The following is a 16,697-nucleotide window of genomic DNA, read 5'->3' as shown; positions in this document are numbered from 1 at the left end:
TATTGTATGAAGTTTGGGACCAGAAGAAAGACGATGAGAGAGGAGAGGTGACTCCAAGAGAGTCCAGGACCAACACACATAACAAAATTATGACAGCTTACTGTATAAACACAGAGGACCTTTTTTTTGTTCATGCTTCTATTTGAACAGGACATGTTGTACTGTGCATGTTATCCTGGAGCTCCTTCCATTTTCTTTCTGCCAGTGTTCAGAGAGAGGGGACCATATGAGGTCAACGCAGATGAAGGTGGGAGGCACCAGTGATTAAATGGAATTGTTATATACTGACCTCTTCTGCTTATTAAATGCATTGCATGAGAACCTGACTATCTCAGACCGTGCCAGCAAAACTGTGATCTACTACAGACAAACAACAATTGGACTCAGTAACATCCCCAGGGGCACCAAATAAATGTGTGTATTATGTATTTAAAATCATATGTTTGTGTCCCTAAACTCACCAGGGACTTGACATTTTCCCAATAACAGAGACATATCTGAAAAAGCTATTTATCTATCACCACAAATGCATGGATTTAAACAAAAAATTAAATGAAAAACAAGCGAAAACCAAACAACAAATGAAGTGAGCACAAAAGCATTTTTGACATTCTGAATGGGATTTGCTGTTCACAATTCTCACCCCGTGCCTTCCATGCAATAATGAGCACATTATGAACCAAACGGGTCGGGAGTGAGAAAGGCTACTTTGTAAGTAATTCCATCGAGTGGGAGGGTCACACAGGGCAGTCTTGTATATATCACAGTAAAAATCATGTTTCCTTCATCCAAGCCAACAGCACGGATATCTTTGCTTCATTTCACGGTTTCCACCACACAGTCACCAGTCACTCCTCGTGGGACTGAAGACAAGGTAAACAACTTGTGTATCTACTGAATAAAATGACCAGACGCCAGTCAGAGCTAAATACCTGGACCTCTGCTTTAACTTCTGTCATTCTGAATGCTGGACTGCAATATTTCTCTGGACCACTGATGTTTCTTTAACTGCATAGTAGACGGTGTGTCTACATAGTAGACGGGCATAAATAACACGTTAATGATCATTAACTGAGCTTCACCGGGATGCAGATCAACCCTCTGATCATAAAGCTGCACATCACCTGTGAATGTTGTTTAGATAAGCATTATTCCATCGTCCCTTTGGAAATGTTATCTCATCCAGTGAGATCTGCAGATAGGAACCCTGAGCTTTAAGTCTGGTTCAAAGGCCGTCTGCTGCAGTAGATGCCAGGAGGGATTAGGTGAGCTGAAATCCCCCGATGGGAGATGAGAAGGCGAAAGCTACCTTTCAGAGAGCAAGTGTGCAGCCTGCTGCATGCATACGCCATGAAAGCCTCTTTGTCCCCCTCTGTTTCATGCCCTCTCAGGACCGTTAGTCTGGCATGCTCATGCCTCCAGGTAGATATATGGGGACGCAGGAAAACTCCAACATGACCTCAGTGATAAGGTCACATACTTGTTTCTAAGCAACACACGCATGTAAACACACTTTGAGAACATAGTGTAGTTTTGTTTGGTATGACGTATACTGAAAAGCAATAACTCTGCATACTTCTAAAGTACAAGCACCTTGTAAACACTGTGTGGATATCAGCTATAAAGATAAAGTGTATTATGGTTATTACATGTTATAATAAAGAGCCATGTTTTATTGATGGTTTTTTCTCAGTTTTGACTGTTGCCACATTCAGACGTTTCGGTTTTATTGGATCCTGTTTGTAAAGGCCAAAATCCAAAGTCATAGATGAACGTGTACAGTGTGAAGGCATAATCACGAGAAGACACAGTCCCTGTTTGATTTACTTAGAGGTTTGTTAATTTCCTTCTCTTCATTTCGTTTTTCCCTGCCATGTCAGGTATGATAAATGTGGGTTAAAAAGCCAAATTACTTCTGGTTCAGAAGTTAAAAAACAATAAAAACAAACTTTACAAATTCCAGACTGTGCCGCAGGTGTAGTCCTTCAATTAGGAAAAGAAAAGCAAACAAAGCCTTTCATGAAAAGCAATTATGTCATCACAGGTAATGTGTAACTGCATCAGCGTGAGAGGAGGGATCATTTCCGATATGCTACTGCTCGCGTGATGTGAAGGCACACTTTTCGAATTTTAAAAATCATTTATTTTTATTGCCATGCAGGGAAAACTAATTATAAATAGATATTCTGTATTATCAGGAATGCTCACGGAAGTAATTGTGTAAGTAATTGAAGGTTGAGTAAAGTGCAGTTCACGAGCAGGGCGTTGCTTTTGAGCTGGGGGCGGCAACGAAAACTCCAAGCATCAGCACTATTATATCATGAGGGTGATAAAGAAGGGCATGTATAAAAGAATAATGTGATATAAGGGAATGACGGATCCTATTAATTGTGTCTTCTAAGCGCCTCTGTGGAGCAAGAGATTATACAGAAGAGGTGAGTGAATTTGATTTTGTCCTTCATGTAAATCCAGCGACATATTGGAGAAATTGAATTACATGTGATCATCTAATCATGATTAAGCGTTATCAAAATGGAATTTGGTTGATTGATCTTGACCATGACGCCTTACTAAATAGCTAATTCTTTCACTGTTACATAAACAACAGATTTCTAGAAGTGTTCTTTGAAGAGTAAATGTTCTACAGTGGAGCTGACCTGACAATTATTCACTGACAGGTTCACTGTTCTGCCTTTTCTTCCCCATTCTTCTCCTCTTCCCTCACTCTTTCTCCACAACATTAAACTACACTCCCACCCTGATCCAAACGCATAGAAGCATGCCGTGCGGCTTTGTGAAGTCCTTGCTGGTGAGCGTTTCTCAAAGGAAGCCTGTGGAGCCAGAGGGGGAGCAGTCCACGTTTAACCGATGCCTGACCACTCTGGACCTGGTGGCCCTCGGTGTGGGGAGCACCCTGGGGGCCGGGGTCTACGTCCTGTCTGGAGAGGTGGCCAGAGACACTGCTGGGCCCAGCATCATCGTCTCCTTCTTCATCGCCGCTATGGCCTCCATATTCGCCGGGCTGTGCTATGCAGAGTTTGGGTCCCGGGTTCCCAAAACAGGCTCCGCATACCTTTACAGCTATGTGACAGTCGGCGAGCTGCTGGCTTTTATCACTGGGTGGAATCTGTTACTCTCCTACATCATAGGTAAGTGTGCTACACAGGATTTGTTTTATACATTATCAATTACAATCTATTATCTTCTACTTTTCAGCGAGGTAGGTTTTGTCCCCTTTAAAAAGTTGCCTTCAGCTAAAAATGTAAAGGAAAAAAAAATTAATTTCGATATAATCTTAATATTAATTTCTGGCAATTTTTTTTTATTTCCGTCGTATGAAAAACATACTTCCCTCTCATGTAGCATGTTTGGCTCAGTGAGAACACTAAAACCTATAAATGATCAACCATCAACATGAGACTCTTAATCACTGGAACCTTTCGCCTGCTCTCCAAGCAGATTCTTAATGGCTCTTTTCACCGTAAAACCTTTTATATGAAGTGTTTCCCGCAAAAACAGCCACTTGTTAAAGTCATTGCTTGCATGTCATTAACTCTCAAGGTTTGAAATAACAGCGCCATAAAGTGTGACAGACGCAGGAAGAAGGACCAATCACCAGGAGTATTTTCTGTTTATGACTCAGGCTGATTCATTTATTGCATCTTTTTCTCAGGGACATCCAGTGTTGCACTGGCATGGAGTGGGACGTTTGATGACCTCATAGGGGGCGCCATATCGGAATACTTTGAAAATAATGCGGCCATGAACCTTAGTGGCCTTGCACCTTACCCAGACGTCTTTGCTGCGGTTCTCGTCCTGCTACTGTCAGGTGAAATTATGAAACCGGTGTTGTTATGGTGGCAGCAGCAATAAATAGCCTACAAAAAATAAATAAACATCCACCATGTTTCCTGTTAAGGTGTGCTGGCATTTGGAGTGAAAGAGTCAACAACAATCAACAAGATCTTCACAGCAGTCAACATCCTGGTGCTGGTGTTTGTGGCCATTGCTGGATTTATCAAAGGGGACCTTTCCAACTGGGAAATCAGTGAGGAGGCCCTGATAAACGCCACCGCAGAATTCAAGTAATGTCAAAGAGCAATAGAAGCATTTCTCTGTGCGTTTGTGTGCAAGATAATTTCTTACATAAATACCATAGTATTGCTCCCTCACTAAATAACACTAAATAAACACTAAATAATGCTCCCTGTCCGCTGCAGAAATTTGAGCTCGACTGCCAATGTGACAAGTATATACGGATCGGGTGGATTTTTCCCCTATGGCATTAGTGGAACGGTGGCTGGCGCCGCGACATGCTTCTACGCTTTTGTTGGATTTGACTGCATCGCTACAACAGGTCAGATGACAACATCTTTATCAGTGTGATTAAATATGGTTGTTTTTTTACCAGTAGATGAGATCCTTTGCTAAATAAACAAGATCAAATACACACAATACTGTATGTACGACGACAAAGCAGATATTTGTGCCAGCAGATTTCCATGTTTGATGTGTTAATACTGAAATTTGAAGGATTTTTTCTGGTATAATTCCTGAAAAAGTTAAACTGAAAGCATTCCAGAGCTTTCTATTTGATCTGCTTCTTGTGACCTTCATCAGTGGAAGGTATTTTCTAACTTGTCTCAAAGATGATTCATTTGTTACAACTGAACTGTTTCTATGACAACTGAGAAAACTCCCTCTGCTAAAAGCTCTTAGAATTATGTTGATCAAACTGCCAAGTAAATGATAGTCCCTTGGGTATGAAATTATAACAATTGTTATTTTGTCATATTTGTGGGATGTATTTCATTTCATGTCACCCCCAAACAGCTGAACATTGTCACTGACTTTGCTTTTCTTCATAGGTGAGGAGGTGAAGGACCCCCAGAAGTCTGTCCCTATAGGCATTGTGGCCTCACTACTCATCTGCTTCGTGGCCTACTTTGCTGTGTCTGCTGCTCTCACGCTGATGATGCCCTACTACTTGCTCAATGAAAAAAGCCCCCTACCAGTAGCTTTTGACTACATCAACTGGGGCCCTGCCAAATACGTTGTGGCTGTGGGATCGCTGTGTGCCCTATCCACCAGGTAAGAAACCACTGGAAGTGTAGTTGGGGTCATGTGATGTGACTGTCATTGGAGAAAACCATGTATGGGCTTAAAATGTTTCACTTTTCTGAGCCATGCTTGCACCAAGGTCATTGCATGGTCTGTACTTATCTGTATGTATAAGTTGATTTTAAAGATGTTTTAACACTAAACCAAGATGGTGAGCTTGGTAAACACTGCACCTGCTTATCATCAGCATGTTTAGGATTACCATTGTGCACAGATGTCCTTCTCCACAACACTTTCCAGCTCTTCCTGGGGGAACCCCAGAGTCATCATCATCACAAAGCTCAGTTTGGCCTCAAGGTCATTGTCTTTAGTCGAACAAGCTGGACCTTTTTTTAAATACAAAGTCAGTTAGTATGACTTTAATTAATAAGGAAAGGGCATTAGATAACACATCATGACAAACACTTTTCTATATTGATTTGAGACAGAATGCCGGCAAAGACACTTTGGGGTAGGAACACACACATATGTGATGTTATAAGGAATGGCCAGTAGACCAAAGTCATGCTGGCCTGTTACTAAAAGTATTTCAATGTTTATTGACTGACACTGTTTGCGTTTGTCTCTCCAGCCTGCTGGGCTCGATGTTCCCAATGCCCCGGGTGCTATTCGCCATGGCAAGAGACGGCCTGCTTTTCCAACCCCTTACCAAAGTCACTTCCAAGGGCAGTCCTGCCATAGCTACCATATCGTCTGGAATTGTGGCAGGTACAGATGTTCCAGCTGTTCATCAGCTCCTATGTACATGTGGTGAGGTTTACAGACTTAAGTAACACTGTATGCCTCTTTGTCATCTTCAGCCATCATGGCTCTGCTGTTTGACCTGGAAGCCTTGGTGGAAATGATGTCCATCGGCACTTTGTTTGCTTACACACTCGTAGCCATATGCATCTTAATACTGAGGTATATTTATTCCATCAGTTTCTTCTCCCACAGTGCCTTACTGAGAAAATGTATGATATGGTATTTATGACGCCAATTGTTATTTTACTTTTTAAATCTAGGTACCAACAGAGTCCTTCTGAAGCCACAGACCTACAGATCATAGAATCAAACACCAAATTTGCCCTCCTGTGTCCTCCGTCAACTCCCAATTCATCCACCTCAAGAAGAGTCACAATCTTGACTATAATCTCTGGTAAGCAAGGCAAACATTACAGAAGCACATGTGGCTTTTGATCTACCTTAAGTACCTTTTATTGACCACCTATGTCTTTGCTTTGGTCTCTCTGGTCCACGGACTGATGTCTCTTTTTCTTTTTCGGCAGTTGCATGTTTGGTTGCACTGTGTGTCATCCTGACCCAAGCCTTAGATGCTCTGGCCCGTATGGAAGCCTGGAGTCTGGTGATTGTCTGCATCCTCGCCTTCATCGTGCTGCTAAACACTTTCCTCATCTGGAGGCACCCACAGAATGCCACCAAGGCATCTTTCATGGTGAGAGTAGTTGTGTATCTGAGCAATCTGAGCAAGTTGTAATAGACATCAACTCGAAAATCCTTACACATCTTCTATTCTCTGTTCACAGGTGCCCTTACTCCCTGCTCTGCCGTTAGTGAGCACATTCATCAACGTCTACCTGATGGTCCAGTTAAGCAAAGACACATGGATACGATATGCTATTTGGATGTTAGTGGGTAAGAACATATTTCTGCTTGAAAGGTTGAGATCTTTTATTGAGTTAGCTGCTGAACTGTAACGGTGCCCCTCTTTTCTCGCCAGGGTTAGTCATCTATTTTGGCTATGGTGTCCGCAACAGTGTTCAGAGGAAGCGCCTCAGGTCCAAACAGACGAGGATCGAAACCGTCAGCGGCAAAACAGACAAGGACATCATTAAAGAAGAAAGGTTCTGAGCTCAACTGGAGATACATAGATTGAGATGTTACAGTGTGTAACCACTTTAAGTTTGTAACTATTGTTTGACATGCAGCTCTGCTGATCTGTTCCTGCAGCGTTTAATTTCGGAGTGCAACAGGTGTTCAGTGTTGAGATGCAGGTCAACGGACAGATGGGTCAACTTGTTAACTTTTATTCCACTTTATGATGGAGTCTGAATTTAACTAAATATTCTCTGTGCCAACATTGAACCGATGCCTGACGTATTTTTTGACCTGTATATGTGTCCTGTATGAATGTCAGAGTATCCTTGAGCCTGTAGAATAGATCTACTATCAAAGTAGTTTACACCTTTGTTTAAAAAGAAAAAAAGGGCTAGAACTATTTTCTGTTGATTACTATTTTGTTAACAAGTTTATACTTTTCATATGAATTGTAAAATATAGAAATTTATTGTAATTTTTACGAATCTAATTATGATTATGTATAACAAAAGAATAGTTTTTTACATCTCAAAATGTAGAATTAAACTGTACAAAAGTACAATGTAGATACTGAAAATCTTGTGGAATGTTTTTTTTTGCTCTCAGTGTGTTTAAAGATCCACTTAATTGTTTGTTGTTTCAAAGTGTAAATATGCAAACTGTACATGTTTTCTAATTATATGTTGTAAATGTATTCCTTTATTAAAAAGAGGACTACAAAGTGGAGGTTATTTTCTGCAGGGCATGTTGATGTTCAGTTCCACTCGTAATCTTGGATAGAGCCAGTGGCGGCTGGCTACCCAGAGTTCACTAAGAACAAAGAGACCTTTCACAGCAGCTTACCTGTTTGATGTTCAAGACTGTGACTTAGCTAGTCACTCAAAGGGAAAGGTTTACATTGTTCTCCCTGGGTACAGCGTGCTATGGATTTAATCAAATATGAAAAAAACTTGATTTCTTAGAATCATGTGATTTCACCAAGAATAGTTGGTAATATTGTCAAGTGTATTTATATGCTGTGGCCTAAAGTCTCTTCTCAGAAGACCTTACAAACTCTACAGCAGGTTATTGTGGCTTAAGTTGATTGATTTTCACATAAACAAATAGTTTCACACAAGACTTTTGGGATCATGCGATCAAAAAATGCACCAAAAAAACAGCTAAAATGTGATCATTATTTTCCATTAATTATTTTTGCATGATGTTGATGATGATGTACCTTGTATCTAAAGCCTTTGATTTGCTTTAATCATTTGAAGACAATCAGTAAATGTTGGACGAAGGGTTTATTGGGCACCAAATGTTTTTAATAACCTTGCTACGGTATTCCTCCTTTGGGCTGTTTTGATGGGCCAGACTCCTGCCGCTAGCACACTTCCAGTCCAGCAGCTAAGCAAACAGGCTGTGCGATTCCACACGGAGGGGCCTCCGTCTCTGGACCCTCATTGGTCCGGACAGGCTTGAAAGCCTCCATTGAGCCAGTCAGGAGGAATTTGGGGTACTAATGCCACTCTCAGGAGGAGGACTTTCCGTGATTTTGGTAAACAGCTGACAGCTCACTTTGCGAGTTCTGCCCTCCTCCACTTCTCTCTGGTTTCTGCAGCCCGTTCTCTGTGTTGTACTGCACTAACTAACACTTTGATAGTATTCCACTGATCAATCATGCCTTTGGTGAACTCGTTTGGATCAAAGGGGAGGCGGGTGCTGAGTGCTCTCCTTATTTGTGCTGTAATCTTCGAGTTAGGTAAGTGACTTTATTCACTTGCTGAGCAATTCTGTGAACATGTGTTCCTAGAAACACTAAGGAGGGCCTAACGCATAGCATGAGTCAGCTTGTGATATAAATATATATATATGGACCACCATGATGCCATTATGCTAGCAATCAATTCAAATCATTCAACATTTACCTGCATCTATGTTTATGAACTATTGGTGCATCATGTGCTCTGCATACGTTGTAGCGTATTGTCAAAAAGACACCCAAGAGCAGAGGACCACTCCAGGAAGGAGGCCCAAGACCAGCAAACCCAAACTTGGGAAATCAACAAATAAAGGGCCCAGAACTGTAATAGCGAAACCCAAGATCAAAGCTACACAGGCTGTCCCTGTCCTCACACAGGTATTTTACTGGATATACGACACAGTGGCTTTTGATTTGTTCGTGGGACATTCATTAAACACAGAAAAATGATTTGTGTGATATTATATCTGACACATGCAGGTGCTAAACAGAGGGAAGTTTAAGAAGGTGGGGGACTCTATAAGTGTGCAGACAGGAGACACCTTGGTGCTGAGGTGTCGGGGCAAACCTGTGCAGTGGAGCGTCCCAAAGTACCTGGAGGAGGATGATGATGGAAGGCTCAAGTAAGCTGAGCAGTCAGTAAATATGTATTGTGCACGATGTACCGTTTAGTCTTCTAATGCCAGAACAATGTCAATATGTTTTCTGACCTTCCTGTTTTGGCTCTGCAGGATTGTCCAACACGAGCGATATGGCGTTCTGACATTTGTCAACACTACTGGTGCAGACACAGGGGAGTACACCTGTTATCCAATGTACTGTGAAGACACAGACTGCAGGAAGGAGTATGACAAAGCTGTCAGAGTCTTTGTATTCTTTCCCGGTACAGTGAATAAACTTTGTTGATGCTTGCATGTGCACTTCTCAGAACTGCAGACCTCCGCTTAATTTTACCGGCCAGGTTATAAGGGAATCTTTTTTTACTTTCACATGTCATCTCATCGTCAATCTGCCACATCTTGTCACTGTAACAATCAGATCCACAGGAATTATTCGTTCCGACGTCTGACTACTACGAGGCGATTCAGCTGAGAACCAACTGGCCAACGCTCCTCCCCTGCCAGGTCACATCACCTGAGGCTAAAGTGACTCTGCACCGCGAGTTTCCACCAGTGGAGGTGGCAGTGGACGGGACGGAGATCTCATTTAACGTCAAGAGGGGCTTCACCATTCATCGACCCCGGCCTCATCATGCTGGAGCCTTGTTCTGCGTCGCCAGTCTAGGCAACCTGAGGCAGAGCTCCACCAAATACATGCTCATCTATGTTAACTGTGAGTGCTGCCACGGAGTCATCCATTCCCTTTATTTGGAATTTATTTGTCGCCTCGTGCTGATAAATGACAAAGCCTCTCCCAGCATGCATCAGACAGGAACATACTATGTACAAGTAGACAAACCAAGACAGTGGTTCTTATCTTGTTGTATATTTTTACTTTGTTTCTGATCAACAGTCAAAAACACAAACAACTGAAATGTCAACTCCTTTCCATGTTTACAAGTCGACACTTCCACATTTTGAACAATCACAAAATATGTCTTTAAGTTGTTACACTTCAGCCAACATTTCCACTAAAAATCATCGTTCAGTTGAAACTGTTGAACTCTCATTAATGTCTCTCAGGACCTTCACTTCCACTTCAACTCATTTCTCAATCAACTCTTTTCTGCATTTTCATTTCAACTGATAGTTGAATGTCACTTACTTTTAAATTTACTTTTCAACTACATTCAGCACTTTTAAATTTTAACTGCTAATTCAACTTCTTTCAGTGTTTGTATTTTTTATTCTTAAGCTACAACTTCAATATCAATATTTTAACAGCAAATTTTCTTCAGAGATACTTATTGACCGCAGAACGAGAAGTAGCTATGTGTATTGGCAGTCTTGTTACAGTCATTGCTGTCTATTCTACGCATTTGTATATAAATCACTACTTCCTGAAGAGGGCATTTTAGTACTCCATATATGTTGTTTTTTTTAAGATTACAGGACAAGAAAGGAAGAACATGCAAACTCATACAAAGAAAACTGCTGCCTATAAAGACACAGTTTCATTGAGCTGACTAATGCAAGTCGTCGTTAAATTATTGTTTGTCACACTTCCATTAGACCCCATGGCTCCTCCTGCTCCAGTGATCCAGGCCTCGTCAAGCTCGGTGACTGTGGGGGAGAATCTGCGTGTCAGCTGCTCCGTGGTGGGGGAACAGGACGTGGTCGTGGAGTTCACCTGGGAATACCCAGGACAGCAGGTCAGACACTCAGGGAGAGAGGGATAATGTAACTTTTTGCATTGAAACTTTACAATAATTTCAGGTTGGTTGTGAAACAAAGTAGCGGAAGGCTCTGTTATTGATGTACATCCTGTCTCATATAGCTTACCATGTCTTTTTAGCTAGTTTGCAATTAGTTAAGAGGCATCCAACCTATGGACTGCAGAGCATCCAGGCCTATAACCATCTATTAATGATTTAATAAAATGTACGCTGCAGACTTAATAGCATATTATGAAGAGGGTCTCATTTCTCCCATGCTGTACAGTATGTGTTTGTATCCAGACTAATTGGTGCACCTGTTCTGGTTACAGATTGGGAGGCCTCTGTACACACAGGAGAGCATCAGTCCGATCGGTGGAGGAGCGGCTCGACAGCAGTCTCAGTCCGTCCTCCTGGTGGACGAGGTGAGGGACGTGGACCAGGGAGCATATGCCTGCACCGCCCACAACCTGCAAGGAGCCAAATCAGTGTCTGCCACGGTTAAAGTGGTCCCCAAAGTCAAAGCCAAGAAACCGTAAACCATCTGAGAAGGTGGGGATCAGGTGAAGCATTTTGCTCTGTCACAGTATTAAACAGTATTGTAATTAGTCACATATGTATATATGTACAACAAAATGTAATCTTCTCCTTTTGTTGTGACTCGTGACTGAAGCATCACAATTATAACAGAGATGTGGTTGTTTAGATTTGTTCTCTACACATATCACTGTCTTTTTTTCCTACTTTTCTTATAGTGCATGACCACGCCAAACATGAGGGCGTAGAAAAGAACAGTTGTGATGATAGTATTGTCATAAGGCAGATGGTTTGTTTTTCTTTGAGTGAGATATTGTTTCCATAAAAAGTGAAGTTTGACATTTCATTTCTCAATTTTGTGATATTTAGTGACATGTTGTTACATATTGACATTGAGTTTAAATGATCATCATCATTTTTTCACAAATACCGTAACCAGATCATTTTGACAATACATCATTTTGATGATTACATTAATAGAAAAATGTACAGAAAAATTAAGATTAAGAATGAAGATTTTTGTAATTTGAATATACACTGTGGGATAAAATACATTTGATGATTCTTGGAGCTCTTGGAATTGTGGTTCACATATTTCACTAATTTGAGACTGAACAGCTAATTAAGAAAATGTACAGATTTATAATGAAAATGAATATTTAAAAAAAATGACAATGATATTGAGAGACTGAGAAAGACACTGTAAATGACTGTATTAGTCCCTCAACAATTTAGTGTTGGGCCCCTATTGACCTTCAACCTTCGGTTTATCATGTCCCAAAATTATTATCAACTACAGGGTGCAGATCACACTACACAGGACAGGTCCATTATTTACTAGCAAATAGATAATTCACCTGGCCCAGAGTTTTTTTTGTGTGTGTCTCAGTTTGTTTGTGATACAACGTTATTCAAGAATATCTATAATATGAACCAAAATAATAACGGAGACAGGGTCTCTCTAGACTTTTACCATAAACCTGAAGGCTAACGCCTTGAACACCTGAAAGCTACTTGAAGAACCAGCAGGCATTAGCAAAGTGTAAGGTTTCAGTCTATCATAATGAACAACCTGCTCCGGTCCGTGGAGGTCCAGAGGACTGCCAATATGATAGATGAGTCCCTGCTCGCCCTGAGAGTCTAACACAGCCAGGAAGGACCCTGTAGGGTCCCTGTAGGGTTATACAGCCATACAAGATTCCCTTCTCGATACTGCTGATGATGTGCCGTTCAATCATAGTGCAGTTTTTGTTTCTGGCACCACAAAAAGCAGTCTCCAGCCTTTCAGCCGGGGAGGTCACAAAGTCAGCATGAGAAAGAAGTAAGTCCGAGCGCACCATATGAGACACATCCACGGGAACACAAGCTTCAAAAGAGTTAAAAAAAAACAAGGAGTGTAGTGCGTGGAAGCATGAGCAGAACTTGTAGGCAAAAGCCACCTGTTTCAGATGATCATTCCATTCACCTCCGCAGGCAAGCAATGTTTTGGACAGTTGATCGAAGAGAGTCCGATTAAATCTTTTGACCATGCAGTCTGATTTGGGATTATTCGGCGTGGTGCTTGTTTTCTTAATCCCTAAAAATTGACAGTCTTTGAACAATCCCACCTTCAAACTGAGCATAAAGGTTTACAAACTTGGAAAAGTAGTCTTCTACCACTAACACGTATCTGTTGCCCTTAGAAGTCACTGGTAATTCAAGAATGTCCATTGTCACTCTCTGGAATGGCCGAGTCGCTTGGGACCCACTCATTGGTGCCCAGTGCTTAGGCACAGGAGCTCTGCGGGGCTGACATAGGAGGCACTGGAGCTGAGCCACTACTCCTTTGTGTCAAAAGGAGTCAGCTGAGGTGGTTTGGGCATCTAATTTGGATGCCTCCAGACATGTCCAACTGGTAGGAGACCAAAACCCCCCTAAGCGGATGAAAATGGATGCATGGATTTAATTTAAATTGAGCCTGAAACTTTGAGCCTACAAAATAATTCCAGTGTTGAAGAGAAACCATAATCATATTGTGGGTTATTTTATAATGATAGCACAATCAGAATTTCAAAACATACAAACGCAAATAATTAATAAATAAAACAATAATCCACCGTTGTCCTGGGGGCAAAATGACCCGTGTATATCACCAAGCCTCTGCCGTTGTCCTCTGGGTCTATACGTATGCGAGGGGTGTGCACTTGCATAATGCCCGACGTGTGCACGCACTCAAAGAAGGTTCCAGATAAAAGTCCACGGGACAGTTTGACTCGCGGGACACAGGGTTTATATGGGATGAGTGAGGACATCACGAGCAGTGGTGTAGTGGTCCCCGTAGAAGTAGGTATACTCTTAATTTTGCAATTTTTTTAAGCAGCCCATACAGCAAAGGATAAACGCCCTGTTTTATAAATAGTGACATACTCTATTTAGTTTACCCAAAAATGATTAACCTAGTATTATTTACACATTGCCACATGATTCCTGCTGCTTGACCTCAGGGAATAAGGATTATGAAATTACTGACCCAATACTGACCCACAGACTGTTAAGAGACAACTACATAATTATGCAATTTGAGTGAACTATTCCTTATCCTTACTCCCTCCACACAACATTGGACAACTATTCTCTCGCCTTGCAAGTTGTCCATATAGACCAGTAGTTTCTTTTGTAAACTGTCTCTTGGAACAGCTAATTTACAAAACATAGTGTAGGCCAGAGTGTGGTCCTATTATAAAACTAACATTACTTCACCTGGAGCAGATATTCCTCGTCCTACACAGTTGGTGTTATGCATGAGTATAACATATATTCATGAGGCAAACATAGTTTTAACATTTATTTAAATAAATGACTTTAAAACTGAATTAGACCATGCATCCTTGTTCATGTTTCACTTTAAATTAAAAACACAAATCATCCTCTTCCACACATCAAAACCAATTAGATAAACTCAAAAGTGCAAAAGGTTTTCAACAGCTGAACACTATTTTAGCATACCTCTTGAGATATATACAAATATCACCACAAATATTGAATATCATCATTCAAATAATTCAACAATATATTAAAAACGATGTGTTACAAAACAACAATATCTAGTTAACAATGAACACAAATATATACATTTTACAACATATCCATGAAAACCACAGTGACTCTCAACCCAGTGCTGGATTTCTAAATAAGTGCTCATATTACAGTATATTCCAGACAGACTTGCTTTCTGCAGGGGTTTTCACACCGCATTGCCTTGAGCGCATAGACGAGGCAGCACGGTGTCTCTTCAACCAGGTCCTCGTATACTTTTGAGGATCAAACATGGAAGTAGGGGGGCCATTGATATTAATCATCATCAAGTTTGATATGTTTGAGATCAGTAGGACAGCCCTCTTGTCTGAGCTTATATTGTTCATAAGGCTAAAGTTCCTCTCACACTCTGCTGTGCTGACAGGGAATGTTTTCATACAGTTCATGAGTGGTTTTAGGTCCTTGGGCTCACTATTGGGCTCTTCCAGTAGGTCTCGCATCCCATTCAGTGCTTGGTCTGTGCACAAGTTAAATCGCTTGCACAGTCGCTTAACTTGTTCTTCACCATGGCGAATGCTGGGGTTTGATGGCCATTTACTCTGATCAAAGATGCTGAAGTCCTTCATGACCTCATCTTCAAAAGACAAGCGTTGCCCAAGATTGTTCACAAGGCTTTGTAAGAACTGGCCTGGATTGATTGACTTCATCTTTGCATTTCCTACCAGGGTTATAGAGCGATACTCCCCAGTCTCTTTTGCTTCTAAAGCTTCACAGTATTTTTCACCTGGACTCTCTTTGAATGACTGTATCACTCTGATTGAGTGTTCAGCAGAGTTATAGAATGAGCTTGAAGCTCCTGTGACAGTAGACTTAGTTCATGGAGAGTGTTATACATGAGCCCAAGGTCACAGATAAATTCAGGACTTTGAACACGATATAATAAACCTCTGTACATTTGTTTCTCTTTGGTGGACCTCATCTCATCAGAACACGCATTCTTAAAGTGCTGCACAAGACCTCCCAGTGATGTCCAAACAGCATGAACAGTACGAAAGCTACTGGCCACCCAGCGTACATCCAAGACTCTGCCAATGCAAAGAAGTTGTGAGCTTACTTCAGCTGCTGCATCTTTGAGTTCACGTTCATTTTTGTTTGACATACTATACAGAGAATATAGCTTCAGCATAAATATTTTAAAGTGATTGACACCCTGTACCTCATCAACTGCATTTGACACAGCTAGTTCAAGTCTGTGGTTCATACAGTGCCATACAAACAGCTTTGGGAATCTCGAGGTCAACCTGGTTGTACTCCTGACTTCTTTCCTAACATGACACTGACTCCATCAGATACAAATGTTGCCCAGTTTTCACAAGGCCACTCTTCTGTAAAGCCAGCATTCGATAAACAGGTGAGTAAAGCCTGCTCTATGCCATCTGCTCTCTGATTTTCTAGTTCAACAAGTTCAAGGAATATGAACTCAGGGCTTTCTTCTTGAATTGACGCTTTAACAGAAACTGTCATGACAGGTTTGTGACTTAAAGAAGAGGCCTCATTAATTAGGACAGCTAACTTAGTCGATGATGCTATTATGCTACTGACAATTTTGCTCTGCATCTCACTGGCAACATGTTGTATTATTTGTGTTGTACTGTAACATGAATGAAGTATTGAGCCTATCTTTACACCATTCAGTTCCTGCAGCTCAATGAGGCTTTCATGGTCAGAAAAGGGTCTGTTCTTTTTGGCCAAATGGTAGGCTGTTCGGAACACAGCTTCGGTGTCCTTCATGTAGGACTCAGTCATAACCTCCACTGCATTCTCAATGGCCGCTTCTTTCTGTTGTTCTGCCACCTTCACAGCTTGAGTGTGTGCCTTGGACAAAGCATGTTTCCTGACCTTATTTCTCAAGACTGACAGACTTGTTTCTCTACTTCCCTGAGAAGACACTTGAATTTCAAAGTTCATCCATTCTCTTGAGAGTGATACACCTTGCTCCTTGTTACAGCTACAGACCAGACATCCTGTGAAGCATAAACAAACAATGTAACTACTGTATCCACAGCTGTATGTGCGCATGGTCCATTTCTCCCATACACATACAAGTACACACACACACACACACACACACACACACACACACACACA

The 16,697-nt window shown here is 41.3% G+C and overlaps 2 protein-coding genes across 2 annotated transcripts; both read left to right on the top strand.

Moving 5' to 3' along the window:
- Window positions 1–2,779: 2,779 nt before the first annotated feature.
- Window positions 2,780–7,236, top strand: LOC306746248 (cationic amino acid transporter 2; the record flags this gene model as incomplete). Its single annotated transcript, XM_079229127.1, has 11 exons — window positions 2,780–3,149; window positions 3,674–3,829; window positions 3,920–4,085; window positions 4,221–4,357; window positions 4,869–5,091; window positions 5,693–5,829; window positions 5,922–6,024; window positions 6,126–6,259; window positions 6,390–6,556; window positions 6,648–6,756; window positions 6,842–7,236. 11 exons carry the CDS (start codon window positions 2,780–2,782, stop codon window positions 6,970–6,972), a joined length of 1,833 nt encoding a protein of 610 aa, XP_079085253.1. The 3' UTR covers window positions 6,973–7,236.
- A 1,365-nt stretch (window positions 7,237–8,601) lies between these two features.
- Window positions 8,602–11,536, top strand: LOC306745836 (platelet-derived growth factor receptor-like protein; the record flags this gene model as incomplete). Its single annotated transcript, XM_079228686.1, has 7 exons — window positions 8,602–8,683; window positions 8,904–9,061; window positions 9,164–9,306; window positions 9,415–9,566; window positions 9,722–10,015; window positions 10,855–10,994; window positions 11,330–11,536. 7 exons carry the CDS (start codon window positions 8,602–8,604, stop codon window positions 11,534–11,536), a joined length of 1,176 nt encoding a protein of 391 aa, XP_079084812.1.
- Between the last annotated feature and the right edge of the window lie 5,161 nt (window positions 11,537–16,697).

This window comes from Taurulus bubalis, assembly GCF_910589615.1.
Source record: "Taurulus bubalis genome assembly, chromosome: 13".
Classification (NCBI taxonomy): Eukaryota; Metazoa; Chordata; class Actinopteri; order Perciformes; family Cottidae; genus Taurulus; species Taurulus bubalis.
The sequence above is the reverse complement of the archived record's forward strand: the minus strand, read 5'-3'. Positions and strand labels throughout refer to the sequence as shown.